Source organism: Acartia tonsa, chromosome 2 (genome assembly GCF_053477335.1).
Source record: "Acartia tonsa isolate MP-2025a chromosome 2, ASM5347733v1, whole genome shotgun sequence".
NCBI lineage: Eukaryota > Metazoa > Arthropoda > Copepoda > Calanoida > Acartiidae > Acartia > Acartia tonsa.
In genome coordinates this window covers 48051428-48069868 of record NC_137261.1, presented here as the reverse complement: position 1 = coordinate 48069868, position 18441 = coordinate 48051428, and the positions used below count along the sequence as shown (strand labels likewise).

General features: G+C 31.6%; 1 protein-coding gene across 28 annotated transcripts in view; it reads left to right on the top strand.

Annotated features, from left to right (window-relative positions):
* Window positions 1-7596, top strand: part of LOC145312035 (neuronal acetylcholine receptor subunit alpha-7-like) — an 86533-nt gene extending 78937 nt beyond the window's left edge. For 13 of the 28 annotated variants that reach the window (XM_080151144.1, XM_080151164.1, XM_080151142.1 and 10 more), the window contains 4 exons: window positions 870-940; window positions 1605-1691; window positions 3997-4062; window positions 4530-7596. In XM_080151144.1, coding sequence (XP_080007270.1) covers window positions 870-940; window positions 1605-1691; window positions 3997-4062; window positions 4530-4728 — 423 coding nt within the window. In that variant the 3' untranslated portion in view covers window positions 4729-7596. The remainder of the gene's footprint in view (window positions 1-869; window positions 941-1604; window positions 1692-3996; window positions 4063-4529) is intronic. The other 15 variants (XM_080151167.1, XM_080151151.1, XM_080151150.1 and 12 more) reach the window with 3 other exon arrangements.
* Window positions 7597-18441: the final 10845 nt, after the last annotated feature.

The following is an 18441-nucleotide window of genomic DNA, read 5'->3' as shown; positions in this document are numbered from 1 at the left end:
AAAGCTAGAAAAATAGCCTAAAACCATACCAATAATTGAATTAATAAATGAAATAGCCTTAAACCATCCCAGGACCTATGTAAAGGTTCCCTAAAATGGAGAAATCAACCACTTCAGTTGTTATTGCTATCTTAAGCTACAGACAAAAAAATGTCGACTACTTTATATAATAGGGTATACAATGTATGTCAATCCATTTGTTTAACGTTTAACAGGGGTTGTATATTTATAAATAATGCAGAAAATTGTAGATTTATTATTCGTTTTATATCACACTCTGAATTACAAGTAAATATTCAAATATTCAGCGAGAGATATTGCACGCACAAAACATATTCTTAAAATTTGGAATTGATATATATTATTTAAAGTATTTAATATCAAAGCAGGTTTTAATTTTAAAAGGAATAAGTATAATTTTTTGGCTGAAAGATTGAAGAGTTCTCCATGTTATGGAAGCTTAACATAGGTCCCGGGGTGGTTTTTGTCGATTTGTTTCTTAAAAATTCAAGTCTTGGGATAGTTTTACGCTAAAGTTCTGCCCCCTAAAGTACTAAAGTTGATTTCGATTATCAAACCCCTAGATGCTAGGGGCGCATCTTTTAGTAAATATATAGTATAGTTTTATTTTTTTCTGAAGCTTAAAAATTCGAGAACTACTGAACCGATTGAGTTCTCCTTTAGGTAATCTTTTTATAGATACAGGGTTAGTTTTAAGCTAATGCATTTTTCGACTCAAGTAGTGGTATGATTTAAGGCATCCGCCCCCACCCCCCTCTTCCATATTTCCCCTTCGAATACCCACTAGTAAAAAATACAGAACAAAATAAGTAAAATGTTTAAACTGTGATTGTGTGTGTGTTTTGCAGGAGCTAGATCTGAAGGAGAAATCTAGCAAATCTTTACTAGCCAACGTCCTTGATATGGACGATGATTTTAGGTCAAGTTGTGCTTTCAATAATTCTTATTGTAATTCTAAATACTGAAGAATGAAAAATCATGTATAGCATCGTATTACAGATAATTTTCCACGAATATTTAAAAATCATAATATCAATACCTGTTTTGTTTGTCCGGCCCTCCCATCGGTGCTAACAAAACTATTTTTAATCTAATAACTTTTAATTTTATTTATCCTCGGAAAGCTGTTCCCTCGGGGCTAATAAAACTGGTTTTAATCTAATGTTTTTAAATTTTAATGTACGCGAAAAGCTGTCTATTATACAATGCGATAAATAACTATTACATGGTCCTATCTTTTTCTCCCTTAATTCCCGATGTTATCGTATCATAAACATTATGATTTCAAGTTATGGTAAAAAGAATATTAATTAAACCTTTAAAGACGGAAGGTTAGAGTGTCTTATCTTCTTCGGAGAGGAAAATTTCAAGGTTTTCATGTAAAACTGATGTTGCCAGAACATTTGGAACATCTATTCCAGCATGATCATTATTACTAAAAAATGATAAATTTATATTACATCCATTTTTAAAATTTATTATTTCAAAGTTTGATAGCAAAAAACCTATTTTAATATCTTTTGATCGTCCATGAGTATTAATTTCCCCTGGAAGCCAGGAAAGCACAGTTTGATAACTTGTAGACCTAGTAGCACACTGCCCCATAGCCATGTTCACCCCCATCATCCCAGTCACGCACATCCGCAACAGAACAATGGCGGGTTTATCAGGTACAACTTTTTCAATTAGGAATTCTTTGGTATGGCACCTTGTAACTTTCAAAGAAAAAAAAACTTTTAAGTTCATGTCATCATTTTTAAATCAATGGAGAATTATATTGGGTGCTGGTTGACCCCTCAGGGTTAGGGCTCCGTAGGTATAGGCCCCTGCAGGGTTAGGGCTCCGTAGTTATAGGCCCCCGCAGAGTTAGTGATACCTATAGAAATAGGCCTAGGCAATGATTTTAAATTTATCTAAAAGTTAAGAGATTGAAATTGGGGATTCAGTGCTCAACACTTAGAAAATACTAGAGAAACTAAAAAAAGCACATATAAAATAGAGCTTGATTTATGGTTGTAGCAAAAGAATACATATAATATAAGAATAGGATAAAACAATTCTCTTTTTATAATAAAAATAAATGTAAAATGGAATATTTTAAATGCAAACTTGTATGCGAGTACAGGATTTATACATTTACAGATATAAATAAAGAGAGGGAGGGAGAGAGAGAGAGATAAAAAGTGAGGGAGATATAAAGAGAGAAAAACAGAGAGTGAGAGAAAGAGAGAGAGAGTAATATGAGAGCCAGAATAAGTTGGAATTACGATGTTACATAAGAAATCCTTTCATAATATCAGTTTGCAACGTCCAACAATTGCACAAGATAGAAAGACAGTTAGAGAGAGAGAAGAGAGAGAGAGGGAGGAGCAATACTCCCTAGAATTCTATCTATTTTCTCCTCCTATCATTTTTCAACCTTGCTCTCGTTTCGTTTGCTATCTCTTTTTTGTAGCGAAATTACTCAATAATTGGATATTCGGATAATTATGAAAAATTATTCCTTGAAGTGATATATAATAGCAATTTAGCGGGTTTTCTATGCTTTTTGGTCTTATATTTCTTTTGGCAACCTGCTATGCTTTTTTGAACATATTCATTCTGTTTTCCATTTCCCAAAGTTTTTCTTTTTTCCTGAATATAGTTTCTGTACCTGTAAATATATAAATAAATAAAGTTTTCTTATTATATTACATAAACTCCAGCTGAAGACTTGCTAATAGTTTAATATCAACAAAAGAACCAAGGATCAAGTACAAAATACGAATGAAAATGTTCTTGTATTGCTATTGGTGTCAGAAGTAATATAGGTTTTTACGCGCATATATTTGAGCTGAGCCGTTGCATTTTTAAACTATTTTTTAAGGCACATTCTTATAGTTACAAAAACTTTTGAATGCAGGCTATGCGTCTAACCGTTTTTCCTTACACAGCCTTTGTGATAGGTCTTACTTTATACTTTAGACTTAATTCGAAAAATAAGGCAGAACATCTTTCTTTGAAGTTTCTATTTTTACACAAAAGAGAGCAATTAAGACAACAATTCATATCTTTTCTCTATTCTAACTTAAATAATTAATAAATTTCTACAAAAGAATCATAATGGTTAACTCAATGTATAAAAAAAGATAAGACATTTATGTAATATTCCGAAAAAACGAATACCAATACATAAAAAAAATATTCAATTCTATTACGTAAGTGAAATAAATGTGAATTGAACCAGTCGAAGCTGCTAGTTGAAAAAACTGCTTTGAACTATTTTTTACTATTATTATAAGCCTATGCAATAGTTGAACATAATCGTTTTAGCACCAGAAAAATAATATGTTTGTGGCTATCTTTATTGGTGCAGCCATAATAAATCAATCATCATTTACCCAATTTTCTCAGTTTTTATGGGTATCAACATTTCTCTCAAGAGTATTACAACCAAATTAATAAACAGACATTATTAGATGGCTATAAAATAGAACTACCTATCTATCAGTAAAGTTAGGTAGATTTAGGTTTTAAGGAAAACAAAACGTAAATAAACACTAGACACTACCTAGAATTGCAGAAAATATTAGAAAACTTGTTTAGTAGGGAGGCTTTAGTTCTACACATTATTGGTTGTTTAAATTTTAAATGGTCCTTCTTGTTAAAATATAACTTAGAGTGGGCGTTCCTAGGGTTTTGTTTTGGGTATTTTACACCTCACACTGACCTAAACTAACTTCTCTATTGTCCTAACCTTACCTAAGCTTTGATGCCCCGAAGGTTCTAGTTAGTGTAGATAAATCTGCTCATGCATTGGTTAGCTATATTTTCTACTTTTCGTAACCTAACTTAAGCTTTGGTGTCCCAAGGGTTTCAAGTTAATCTAAAACAATATGTCTAACGTTTGCACTTCCCTCTTATCCTAACCTAAACTAAGCTTTGGCGTCCCGAGGGTTTCTAGTTAGTATGGAACAATCTGTTGTTAATGCGTAGGGTCTCTGGAAGTTTGCCTCCGCCAGCAGAAGATGTCAGCTCTTCCTTTCCTCCTGGTGCTCACAGGTAAACATCAACACATTCATCTGTCTGTCAATAGCTTAAGATCTCTGTAACCGCTGAACCAATCGGGCTCTACTATTAAGGCAATATCGAGACTGGTCTTGCGATGGTTTTAAGCTATCCTTTTATATAAAGTAGTGAGCTTTTTTGTCTGTAGCGAAGGATCTCGCTAACCGCGGAACCAATATGGTTCTCCTTTACAATGAAGCTTCTTATAGGTCCATGGAAGGTTTTTAACTAGTTTGGGGGAGGGTATCTCCCACATTAATTGCCCCTAGAGGCTTCTAGGGGGCGTAGCCGCTAGTATTTTTATAAATCAGGTATAAATTCACAACTACATAGACCTAATCCTCAGCCAAAATGTATCCAAATTCATTTCCATGCAAAGCTATGTTCTACAGAGAAGGGTTGTATAGGACTACACTTTTTTTCTAAAAATGTTCAAAGACCTTAATTTTGTATTATTTCAGAGAGTTGAGTCTAATCTTGAAAGAGATAAAGATCATCACGGACAAGATCAGGGACGACGAGGAGAGTGCGGCCATAGAGAACGACTGGAAGTTCGCCGCCATGGTCCTCGACAGGCTCTGTCTCATTGTCTTCACATTGTTTACCATTGTTGCGACAGTGGCCGTGCTCGCAGCTGCGCCTCATGTTATTGTTACATAGACTGCATTATTATTTAATCATAATAATAAAAGAACAAATAGCTTTCTCAATATTTTGTCTCTGACAACAAGTGTTATAAATAAAAATAATAAAAGACAGAGAAAAAAAATCTGGTTGTTCAAAAAATTCGAAGATTTTTCAAAGGAAAAAATCAAAATGTTGAATTTTTTATAAATCTTCGTGTTGTTTTTGGACTGATATTATATAAATAAAAAAACTTTATGGTGCATAAAGGTTGGATAATAATTATATTTACAGCTTTGGTTAAGAATATTATGGACAAGAACATAATAAAGTGTATAAAAAGTTATATCTCTTATCTCTAGAATATTTAAACTTGTCCTTAATCTTCTTTACTATCTGTTTTGAAAAATGCTAAGTTTATATTTTGACAAGATACAGAGTAAACCCCCCTCGGCTCAGGCCTTTCCCCTCAAGTAGAATAGATTATAAAAATAGAAATAAAATTTTCATTCTTAAACTGTAAACATTAAAGCAAATTTAAAAAGTAAAAAATTAATGGTTGTTAAATAAATGAAAAATAAAATATACCTAAACTTAAAGTTATAGCAAAATTGAATAATAGTAAAAATATGGCAACTTTGAAGCCAGAAAAATGCCCCTTAAAAATATACTTTTAGAAAATATAATGTAAATGATAGTTAAAATTTTAATTTGCAATCATAAGATATATTTAAAGTTAAACTTATATTTATTACAATTAAATGAATGTTAAGAATTTTAGAAGAAAATTGTAATTTATATATTTAAATTGATTCAAAATTTTAAAAATGTTAAATGAGGCACAATCATTTATTTCATTACGCTCAACAATTTAGCTTTGAAATTTAAAACTTTGTACATACTATACAGTTGAATATATGAATGGATTACTGTTTATGGGAGACGTAATATGATATTGGGATTTAATAGATTTTTAACTGAATCCACTAAAACCTTTATTTTTTGGCAGTCATTTTAATTATGTGAAAGATTTACAAAATTTTCACTCTTAAAACTGAGAAATTCATTTGTGTATTGAACTGTTAAACAGGCATCACTGGGATCAGCATTCTATTATAAAGGGACACTCTTCTTATTTATTTTTATATGTCAAATTCTAGGACCCTACAGGCCTAGTTTTCTTTCAATGTACTAGGTTCTTTTGCTACATAAAAAATGTGAATTTCTTTTGCAAGTGTGCCAAATAATTATGCTCATTCGATACGGGATTTTATATGTGCCAATATATCAATCAAAGTTTTACAATTCCAAAAATGTATCAAATTAAAATCAACCATTCAAGTTGGCTAATTTAAAAATTGTACATACTAAACTTTAAATAATGCTTTTTTAACATAAGTTTAATTAATTTAATTCTTAATCATAATGGCTCAAAGTTTATAAATATTATTGCTTGTCTTAAATCATTAAAAGATGTGAATAATTATATCAACTTGTAATGTTTTTAAATTTTTTTTATATATTATCTCGTATATTATATTATAATTATATATATAAATATATTAGTTCTTTTCTCAGATTATTGATGAATTGTAGCATGCATAATTCTTATTATTATTACTATTATTATATTAACTATTATGTATAAAGACTGTGATCTCTTGAAGCCAACTAAAAAAAAGTGGTTGTTTCCTAATCATCGAAATTTTAAGGAAAAAATAATATTTCTGATTTAAAGAAAAAATAATCTCGGTGGTAAAGTAATGACTTGTGCTTAAAAGCTATAGATAATTAGGGCTGCCAGTAATTATACTAAAAGCCTTCACAAAATAATAATAACTTAGCAAAAAATGTTTATGCCACTAAAGTGAATTTTCTACAAAAAAAGTAATGGCATTAATTTATATAAATATTCCCTGCTTCCATAAGCTCTCATTTAAAATATTAAAGCAAATGTTTAAAAAATTGAATCATATGTTTAAATAATTCTAGATTTATATTTATTTTCAGCTTCCTTATTTATTTGTAATGTAATACTAGTAGTCAAGTAGACATATGATATCAATTTTTAAGAAATGATAATAAACAACTTGAAAATGATTTTATTGAGAGTATAAATGATATAATTTTAGTAAATAGAATTAAGGAATAAAAAGAATCTATTTAATAGAAAATACTAAAAATGTCACAAATAAAAATAGTTAAAATGTTTATTTGTTGGTGTGTAAAAAGCTTGGAGCTTTCAACCAAAATCAGAAATATAAAAAAGATTTAACCAAAGTATTAAAAATCAAATTTTTTGAAATTTTAATGTTTTAAGTTCTTAACATTTAGATATAAAAATTAATTTTTAAAAAGTTAAATCTTTTATATAATTTTGAATAGAATTGCTCAAATATAATCAAACTAAAGCAAATGTTAAAATAAAATTATTGAGGCTTTTTGTATTGTACTATTAACTATTGTATTGAATAAAAAGAGTGCTGAATTTTTAGTCGTTAGTTCGTAATAGCAGAAAAAAATGATTTAATCAAATAATTTGGATTTTGGTTGTTTTATTTTTTTGACAAATGCAATAAGATTTTACTTGTCTGCTATTATGGAGGGCACCCTAAGTTAAGTTTTCTGATAATTATGTAATAATTATGAGTTTATGAAGTGTCAGTTTTATTTATAATAATTTCATCATTTTTTTCTATCAATTTTAGCTATTATTATTATAACGAATGTATTTGTTTATTTTGTATTTGATCAGAATACTAATAAGCATATCTCTTGTCAGATAAATTAGATATATTATAATCCATTTCTAGCATAACTTTATTATTTCTTATTTTGCTGACATTTCATAAGAACATATTGGAATAATAAAAATCTTGAATAAATTAAATTTGTTATCTAAAATCTGTCTTTCTTATTCAGCTGTCTACACAAAAAACAGGAATACACAGATAGGACAATGAACTATAAATTAATATTTCTTCTTGTTAAAACTCTTTCCAAGCCAAGGACGTTAAAGCTTTTTAAAGGGAAGGGGGAGGGGGGGGGGTGGAGGTAAATGAGGAGTTTCAAAGGTGAGAAAGCTATTTAGAACTTTGTATGAAGAATTTCTTTAAGACCTTACCATTTTTTTTAAATAGTTTAAAATGGTTAGGAAAGTTGACTAGAAATAATCGTCCCCCAAAAATTATGTGTTCAACTCTTCTAGAAAAAAAGTAGGGAGATTAGGGATGAGAGACACCCATTGAACTGAAAATGCACGCAAGTTTTAAAATTACGTCAAATACAAATAGAAAATAAATTTAAACATTAAACTCTAGAAAATTTTTACAAAATTGGATCCTGAAGTAACCCTAACTAGGTTAGGGTATATATTGATGCATAAGCCGTATTTCTACTTATTGCTTTCTTTTTTGAAACAAATAACTTATCCTCCGTCTAAATTTTGAAGAAGCTACACTCCAATAAGTGTACAAACTTTGTATTAAAATATGAAAATAAGCACTTACTACTAATCAGACAAAAATTCTCCTGTGATAAAAATATATGTATTTGAATAAAATATATATAATATATATAATCAAATCTATTCCCTACCCTTCCATTTGCCTATCCAATTCAGCACAATAGTATTCAATAGTGTTTCAAGTTAGAAGTTTGGTTTATGCTTTATTAAATTTAAAAAATTGGGTATTGACTTATTCGTAACATCGCACCTTATGGGGCGATTCTTCGTATTTTTCACATTAGCTTTTCTCCTATTTTTAGCCCCTGCGGGGCGTATTACCTAACCCTGTGGGACAATCACCTAACCCAATATAACCTAACCTAACCTAAAACAACCTATAAAAAGCCATTTTTTATGGGGCGATGTTACGAAAGGGACTAATCCCAAAAATTTTAATTTAAGTTTCAATAAGATAAGAAACACACAATTGTATTCCCTTTAACTTATGTTAGGTTAGCTTTTTTTTTATTATTTGTGTTTAATTTCGTATAGTTATGAATATAGCTCCATTCTTTAGGAGGGGAGGGGGATGGTGCCGAACCTGCAGAATGCGGGAAAATACCGTAATTTGATCCCTAGGGATGCGGAGAGCCTGGGATACCAAAATATGGTTAGGATATCATTCCTGGGCTCCCTGGGGACAACTCAGCCCAGCCTTGCCTTTCATTCATCTATACGCACACACACACACACATACACACATACACATAATAACAGGAATGTGAGAAATACATTTTTAACATGCTATACATAATGACGTGCCAGAAACAAAAATGGTTCTATTATTACAAACCTTACACCTGCTTAAAAATTCCAAGCCCCTGCGGGACCCACCAACCCATCCAAACCCCTGAACTTTAATAACTCAATACCAACCTACTCTAACCTGACCCTTTAACCATTCCTCTTTCCCTAAACAGATCCCCGCTACCCCTCCCAAAAATATAAAAAGCTTGAATGTCATTGACGATAAAATTAGCGAAAATAAAAATATTCCTCAGTTTCCCTATCCCTTTACTATGATTATTACGCCAAGGCCTGCGGCAACAGACTACAATGAAAATGATTTATTGGAATACAATCTTAGTACAAAAAGTTCTTTTAGACCTTGTAAACCTTATATCCTCACATAAAATGAAATTTAAAAGTTATAAGCCTTAAATTTCAATCCTATACTTCAGTGAAGTATATTAAAAAAATTTTAAATTTTCGACAAAGACCAAAATCTAATCTTCTTATATTTTGATAGAGTCTAAAATCTACACTCCTATATTTCGAGCCAGTCTTGACAAACCACTTGACAATTGAAAAGCGTAGAAACTTTGTAACTTAATTAGTCCGACTGTATTGTGACTGATATAATATATTCATTTTTATTTTTTTGGGGATAATAAAAAACTTGTGTTTTTTTAAGGGGCTCGTCAGACTTACCGCACTTAAAGGGATGGTTTTAGTATATCTATTTAAATTTAAGTCTAGGTATGGTTTTAGCACTTTTTTAGCTTTCCCTACCACTGCAATACAGAGCTCCTAGATGCTAGAGGCGCAGCTGCTAGTTACAAATAAAAATTCAGCAGCATAAACATTCTATAAATTCTATGTGATAAAGTTAGAGCAAATATAAATACAAGGAAAACAATATTCGTACGTGGCGATGATCAATATAATCATCTAACTATATAATATAACTAGAGATGCGTGCTAAAATTAGCCCGCTATTGGCTAGATTTATTTAATGTTTGTTTTAATTAACTTTATTGGTATTACAATAAAATCAGTACACTTAAAAACATAGGTTAATTGAGACAATTTAAGGAAGCTTTTATGTACCTTTTTCCTGGTAAATAACTGATGCATGATTAAATATAATTTCAACTATCTTCATTATTTTATTCCATGCAACTTTTTAGTTCATCTTGATATCTCTTGTGCTTTTAGCAGAGGTGCCACCCTCCCCCCTCCTCTCCCCTTTTAAAGTAGGATTTTCAAAGGTCCTCGTATTTATTTAGTTTTGTTAAAAAACATTCTATGTTACTGTAAAATCTTTTCTAAAAGTGTATGTTACATCATAATACCAACAAATTTATTCTTTGTTAGTACTTGCCCATTTTCTTTGCTTGTTATTGTTTCTTTAATTTAAATGAATTCCTAAATGAATGTGATGAATGCGGAATATATAGGAGAACAGGTTGTGTAATTAAACATGTTGTTGAGATGGTTTATATGTAACAATCGCGCAACCTCCATGATTTTGTATGTGACCATCACACAACCCCCTGATTTACCTTTTAACGTCAATTTCTATATTTTTAAGCGTTCAAAATAAATTAATAGGATTATCTTATTAAATCAAGTATGGAAGGTTATTTTGTAAATATGTTTAAATTTCACTTCAAAACCCCACCAACTTTTTTCCTTTGATGTGCATAAAACCTCTTCCCATTTTAACTTTGTATCTCTCTTACCCCCCATCTCTATCTCTTCTTTCATTCATAATTTTTTATTTCCATTATATTTTACTTTTATTTGTAGCTCAATTAAAATATCCTCCACATTAAGACAATATTTAAAATATCTAAAACTTATTAGTAGACTATTAACCTTAATATTAATTTGAATTGCTTCTTATTCTAATAGACATATTTCTCTCACTACAGCTTACCCTCTCTATCTCTGTCTAAAATTATCTCTTTCTCCTTCTCTCCCTCCCTCTCTGTCTTTCTCTCTCTCAAAGTACAATTTGTCTCACAATCATAACTTATTTCACAGAATTAACAACGTCTAGTTTAGCGCGATTTTTAAAGAACATAGAGGAAATGATTTAATTCTAATAAATTTATTTTTTTTGTAATGTTAAAGTTACGCTTTTTTCAAAACTTAGATAATCTTATATTATAAATGAAAAATCTACAAAACCCCGCCAAAAAAAACTTCGAGGTTTCGTGCCATTTTAATTAATTAAATTAATTGATGGGGGATTAATCCTTGACAGGAAGGTGGTAGGTTCGAATCTCGGCACAAACTACAACTAATAAATAAAAATAATTTCTGCTTTGTGGTTAAATTTAAGAATGGATTATATATATTTTTGCATCGCATAATTTATTGGACAGTTTTCTAACTATTGGAAAATGAAACATTCGCATACCACTTGACATAATTAATGGTGGAATTAAGAATATAACCAATTTTTTAATCATCAAAATATATCTCTTATTTAGCTTAGTGGTTAGCAGTGATCTTTAGGGTTTGAATGGTTGAGGTTCAAACCTAACTACTGTAATGCTATTAAAGTACATTTTTTTCTTCTCAAAAATGAATAGTAAACAAAAGGATAAAACAGAGTGTAAATTAAAAAAAATAGTTCTAATGGTTTACGGAAAAATTCGTAAAAAATCTCAGGAAAATCAAAACTGATAGTTGATAGTTTCTATTAGGAATCCTTGGGTCTAGATGTCCTTTTTACGATTAAAGAGAGAGAGAGAGAGAGAGAGAGAGAGAGAAAGAGAGAAAGAGGAAGAATGAGAGAGAGAGAAAGATAGCGAGAGAGAGAGAGAGAGGGAGAGGGGGGGGATAATGTACCCAAGACTTAATTTTAACCATATATAACCTATCTTCAATAGTGTAGTGGTTAACGTTCCTGAAATTGAATCAGATTATACCGAGATCCATTCTACCAAAGTTAATATTTTTACAATTCTTAAAGTAAAGTAAAAAGGATGTGTGTATATTTGTTTGTTTATCTGCACCAAAGGATCTCGCTAACCGATGAGCCGATCGATTCTCCTTAATAGGGTAGCATCTCTCACAATTTCCTGAAAGTTTTATAACTATTTTGGGGATGGGTACCACCACCCTCCCAAGAGAATTCGCCCCTAGAAAAAAATACCTACCCCCCTACAAATTTTTAAAAACTTTTTTTATGAATCTTAATATTAAAATGGGTTTTGGGATTTAACTCTCCCCTCCTCAAGTGCCCCTAGAGACCTTCTGGGGGCGTAGCCTATAATATAAAGTAGTAAGAGTTATTGTCTGAAGCGAAGGATCTCACTAACTGTTGAACCGATATGGCTCTCCTTTACAGTGAAGCTTCTTATAGGTCATGAGATGGTTTTAGGCTGTTTTCTTTTTATAAAAAAAAGTCTGGGTATGGTTTTAAGGTATTTTTCTGCCCTTCCATATACCTTTGAATACGGATCCCATAAATGCTAGGGGCGCATCAGCTAGTTTTAATTAGAGAGAGAGAGAGAGGAACGGAACGGAACAGAAGGGGTATTGTACAAAAAAGTTAAATTTTATTGTGGAGATTTTTGTCTTCTTTGGTGTAGAGGTTATAGTACAATTGTTGAGTTAAGAAGGTTGCGAGTTCAAATCCACATGTATAAATACAATTTGAGAGAGAGAGAGAAAGGGATAATGTACGCTTGACTTAAATTTTACTGTTTTATACCTATTCTTCTTTTCCATAGAGGTTATCATGCTAGTTGGAAGGTTTAACTCCATTTAAGCTAATAATTCTTTTGATTAGAGAGAGAAATGTTTATGAAAATGATTATGTTGTCTTTTTTTGCGATACAAATATAAAAATCACCATAAATTGATTGTGCTGTTGTGGTCTTGGGGTTAATTTTTACGTAACTTATCTAAGAATTAAAGTTCAAATCCCGGCAAGTAACTCAAAAGATTGTAGCAATCATCCATATAAGAAAGTAGCAGGATGTTTGTTATAGTTCTCCTTTACAGGGTAGCCCGTGACTTTGGCATTTCGTAACTAATTCAACTGGCTTTGATCTTATAATTGTACATATTTATATCCGTGAAAAGCTGTTTGTAATACAATGCATACCTCCATACTCAACGTTTTTCTCTTTTTTTTTAGATATTTTAATTTTTTGAAAAAATTTCCTTTCTATTTTAGTCTTGTGGTTATCGTCAAAGTTTTGTATTACAATGTTTGCAGGATCTAGACCGTGCAGCAAAATTTATTGCTAAAAATTTATAGATCAACCGCAGAGATTTGAACACGCAATGTTTCCATTAATGAGCATGTACGATAACCACAATACCAAGAACGCCAATATAAATGTGTAAAATTAATTACAATAGTCCGGGGGGGAGGGGTTTACTGAACCGGCATCATATGGCCTTTGTAGTTTAGCGAGAGAGGGAGAGATAGATAGATAGATAAAAAAATCACGGAGGTTTCGTGAATTTTATTTTGGGAGTGGGGGGAGACATATGGAGGAAATAGGGAAGGAAGAACATATGAAGTGGGATGGATTTATAATAATAGTATAGTTTTTTTTACAAAAACTTAATTTTCTCACAAATCATGAGTTATTTTTTATAATAGAAATGATGCAATTTATAATAATAAAACATTTTTTGAATAATAAAAGTTGCATTATCGGATAGTCACGGAGGTTTCGTGAATATGCCATAATGTAAAGTAGGGAGGTTTGGTGAGAAAAAAATCACCAAACCTCCAAATTTTTTTATGAAATAAAAACTTCGAGGTTTCGTGAATACTACTTTTTTTTAATACATTTTCTTTTTTTACATCTGTTTTCTGAAGTTTCGTGTAGCTTGTATATAGAACGCGAGTCTTCTTATCCGATTAACTCGGGTTCGAATCTTCTCCGAGAGGGGCGGGCATTTTATCAATGTTAAAAATTGGAAGATTTCATTAAATAAAAGTTGTCGCAAATATAGGTATTAAATAATAATATATAAGCACATATTAAAAACCCATAGATTTATTCACACAAAATACCATACCCTTTATACAGTAAAAGGAATGAAGGGACGGACAAACGGTATCAATGAGTAAATGCTTTTTGGCAAATTGAGTCTTTACGAAAAGCAGCCGTTTCTATGCATTTTCTGACGCTCTTTATATTGTCTGTAAAGAGTTTCCATCTTCCCTTTAGGATAAACGGACAGACACAGTGAGATATCGAGTAAATTCCTCACAAAAAAAGACAAGAAACACTAAGACAAACAAGTATTTGTTTATTTATCGCTTTACGTAAACAAAAGTTAGGGATAATGAAAATATGATCATAAAAAGATACGCTATAAAAGCATTGACAAAAGTTATATGTATGTTTAATACTAGCAGCTTCCCCTAGTCTCTAAGGAATGTAAGTGAAAATAGACTAAAACTACAGTATGACCCTTGTTTTTTTTTGGGGAAAAGCCGAATCTAATCGGACAAGCGATTTCGAAGATCTTTAGCTTCAGACTATAACTTAAAAAAAAGGCCTCGGGGGGTAAAAAAGTTGGTATGGGGGCCGGGGGGGGGGGGGGATTAGCAATGCAGAAATTTCCAGAGGCAATTTTTTTTTTCTAGGGAGCGTGTGATTACCTTTCCACAAAATAGGTTTCAACCTTCCCGGACCTCTAAGTAGCTGTACAGGATAAACAAGTCAGATACAGAAAGCGAGATCCATCTTTTACACTTACAGAAAGAAAGACAGAAAAACATCCTGTTGCTTTTTTATAAGGATTGATATATTTACAGCATACAATCAGACAGTAATTAGCTAAAACAAAATGGTTTAGATTAAAAAAAAACAATAAATAAGTAGAAAATAAACTTTAAAAACTAATTGCATAAGATTATAAAAGTTATTATTACAAAAAAATCTAAATAGATAAATCATGTCTCAAATCTCTATACTGCTTTTGGAAAAATATGAGCAAAAAATTTAACTGACTGATAATGTACATACTATTCTTATATTTTTTTTGTAACAATTATTCCATTATACAGCAATCAGAAGCATACAAATTGAAGAGGAGAATAAACCCCTTAAAATTCAATTAATATTCAATTCTACTATAATATTTTCATAATAAATTCCATGTTTAACGAATTCCTTAGAATATAATATGTAATGTCATTTCATCTTTAGAATAAAGGAACATTACATACTTTGTAAGTTTCCTTTATATGGCATATGGAACAAACAAAAAGTATTTTGCTGCAAATGTTTGGTTAATTAGGGGTTAGTAGAGCCACGAAAGGACAGTACCCGCAAGTGATAGGGCCCCTAAAGGGTTAGAAACATGTTTTTCCCTTTATCTATTTAGAATAAGAAAAATAATACTAAAATGTCGAAAGCTCCAAGATAAATGGCGTTCTATGGTTCCGTTCAGTGGCATGCACAGAGTTTTAGCAGTGGTCGTGTACCTTGATGTAAAGAAAGGCATCCCCAATTTCAATTTTATGGGTCTTGTCGACACCCATTACAAACTATAACACCCACTTTCAAAAGTATGTGGTATTCGCCACCCAGAAGCCCATAATTGTTTAGTAACTTCGCTCCCAACTTGCGGGCGGTCCGAGAGATCTCCCCTAAGTAGGAGGTGGGGCCATTTGAACCCCCCCTGTATTAAAGTATTTATAGTTTGACAACCCTATTGTGTTTAATCTGATTATCTTGCTTCTGCCCACCCCTTTCAGGGATGGGGGATAAATATTGCCTATTATGATTTTTATATGTATATCTTTAACCTCTGATTTTAGTATTAATTATTCCAATCTATGCATTGACCATTTTGTTGTATTATAAATTAGTATCTTGTGAGCTCTGAATAAAGCAACATCCCAAATTATATTCTGTTTGTTATTTGGTGATATATAGAGAAGCACAGCTTCTCTATAACTACACTTGTCCACGTCTGTTCACACCGCCGTAATACCCGGACTCGGGAAGCGGCTGACAAACTCCAGCCGCTACCACAAGTATACAAATAAATTTTTATTATAATAGTATCTGCAATTTACATTTTTAATAGAAGGTCAACAAAACTGCGTTGGACAGTTCAAAGCAATGTTAAGGATATGAAATTTACATTGGAAATTACAACATAATGATATTTTAGAATTATTTGTAACTCTCTTCTGAAGTTATCCTCTGTATAAAAAGCAAGATTGTCAACATAAATAGATAAACAGAAAAGCATATAAATAATATGTCCACTTATTCGAATTTTTTTTTTTACAAGAAGAATACAAAATTTATTCGTTTATTTGTAAAAGTGAACGTAGAAAAAAAACATTTCCTTCATATAAATCAAATATCCCGTAGAGCATTAACTCATATAGAAAATACAATTTAAAATTATTATGGGTTTAAACTCTTTTTGATTAAAAGTTTTATTTCTGCTTTTTAAAAGAAAATGCTTATAGAATCTAGGACACCTGCTATATCCATGATTATAAAATAAAGCAGTTTAAAAAATTCATTTGGTTGGGTGGTATGGTACAAGGCGCAAGAAACAAAATAGATAAATTTAAAAGAAGAAAACAATAAATTATTTGCCTTAAAATAAAGTAGGCTTTAAATCCCAATAAAGAAAGATTTTATACTAAAAATGTATGCCTTGCTTGGACTAGTTGACCTCAGAGGTATAGTGTTAACATTCTATTTCAATATATATTAATTTATTATGTAACATATAGAAAGGCCATGGTAGAAAATAAATAGAAATTTTGTTACATTGATACTTATTTCTGTCGAGGTTAAGATTGACTATAAGCCTATTCCAAACACATGCTTTAATTCTAACCATTTTAAAGTGACGCTTTAACGGTAGCTCTTATTGTTAATTAAGGTACGTTAGAATTCTCCTATAGATTAAAAACTTTGCGTGGCAATTCCTGCAGTAGTAGTTTAGAAAGCGTGGCAACTCATAAAATTGTTACCAAAATTTCCGTACGTCCATTAAGTTCTAAAAATGCAAGTTTGTCCTTAAATAGTATTCTGCGTGCTGATTTTATACTATCAACATACTCAGAAGTCAAACAAGCATTTTTTAAAGAAACATGCAATTTTTCCAATCCCCTTAATTTTTTTACTTGACACCTCTCTTGTCAAGTGGGTAGTTGGAGGTGGAATCGCCTCTGATGCCAATATTGTTATATCTATCTATAATACAAAGTAGAACGATGTCTGTCTGTCTGTCTGTCTGTCTGTCTGTCTGTCTGTCCGTCTGTCCGTCTGTCTGTCCGTCTGAAGCTTAAGATCTCAGTAACCACTGAACCGATTGGGCTCTACTCTTCAGGGAATATACCTACTGGTCCTTTGATGGTTTTAAGCTATTTTCTCGGGGGGTGGGACACCCCCAACCCCCCCCAAAAAATGAAAAATCCCCCCCCCAAAAAAAAAAAATTTTTTTTTTACTTTTTCTTTTTAAATCTAAATTACAAAAATTAGGTTGATCAAACCTCTTGGGGCAAAGCCCCTAGAGGCTAGGGGCGAAGCCGCTAGTCTATAATACAAAGTAGAACAATGTCTGTCTGCCCGTCCGTCTTTCCGTTTGTCTGAAGCTTATGATCTTAGTAACCGCTGTACCGATTTGGCTTTACTCTTCGGGGAATATAGATATTGGTCCTGCGGTAGTTTTAAACTTTTTTGTTGGGGTGTGGGACACCCTCAATTCCCCCCCCCCCCATCCCTCCAAAAAAAGAAGTTGAAAGCAGCTATTACGTTGATATACCATAAGCACCAATAACCAACAGGAAGTGAAAGACTGACAAATGACAAAGACTGGAATGAGAGAGTGTAATGATCCATAAATAAATGCAAAAACATTCAGATATAAAATTGAAGCAGGGAGGAAGGGATCATTATACTGGTACCCAAAGTCTGATAATAGAGTTATACTATTCATTGACTCAAAATGTTTGGGTACCCTAACAAATTTCAATGAGTTGGTTTTAAAACTAATAGTGTGCAAACTTTACAACAAAAAAATAAACCTACAGTCGGTGTAATTTTGTTTATCTTTATTGGGAATGTAGAACAATTTATTATCCCTTTTTTTTCAGACTCTAAAATGGATCGGAGTCCTGGCAGCCTGACTAGTTGCCTGCAACCCTGTTAGACTTGATATCGTGCTGCTGACATACATTCTAGTGATCCTCATAACGATTTCGATAAAAGAGTTCTACATACATGTGGACATATTTCCTTATTTCCTTTGCTTCTGTAGAGGTACAGACCAACTTATAGAGCTGCTATGCTCATTTGAACTCTGAAGCAAAACTTTTCTATATACTTTACATGTGTGTGTTGCCTGTTTACCGTGGCCGCCAACATGCCCGTCTTACTTTAGCCTAGGATTTATGGTTTCCTAACCCTTACATAGATATAAAGAAAAATAATTTTTATGATTTGGCCCATTACACGTTATTTGACTGATATTTGACATTAAGCTTTACTCATAATATT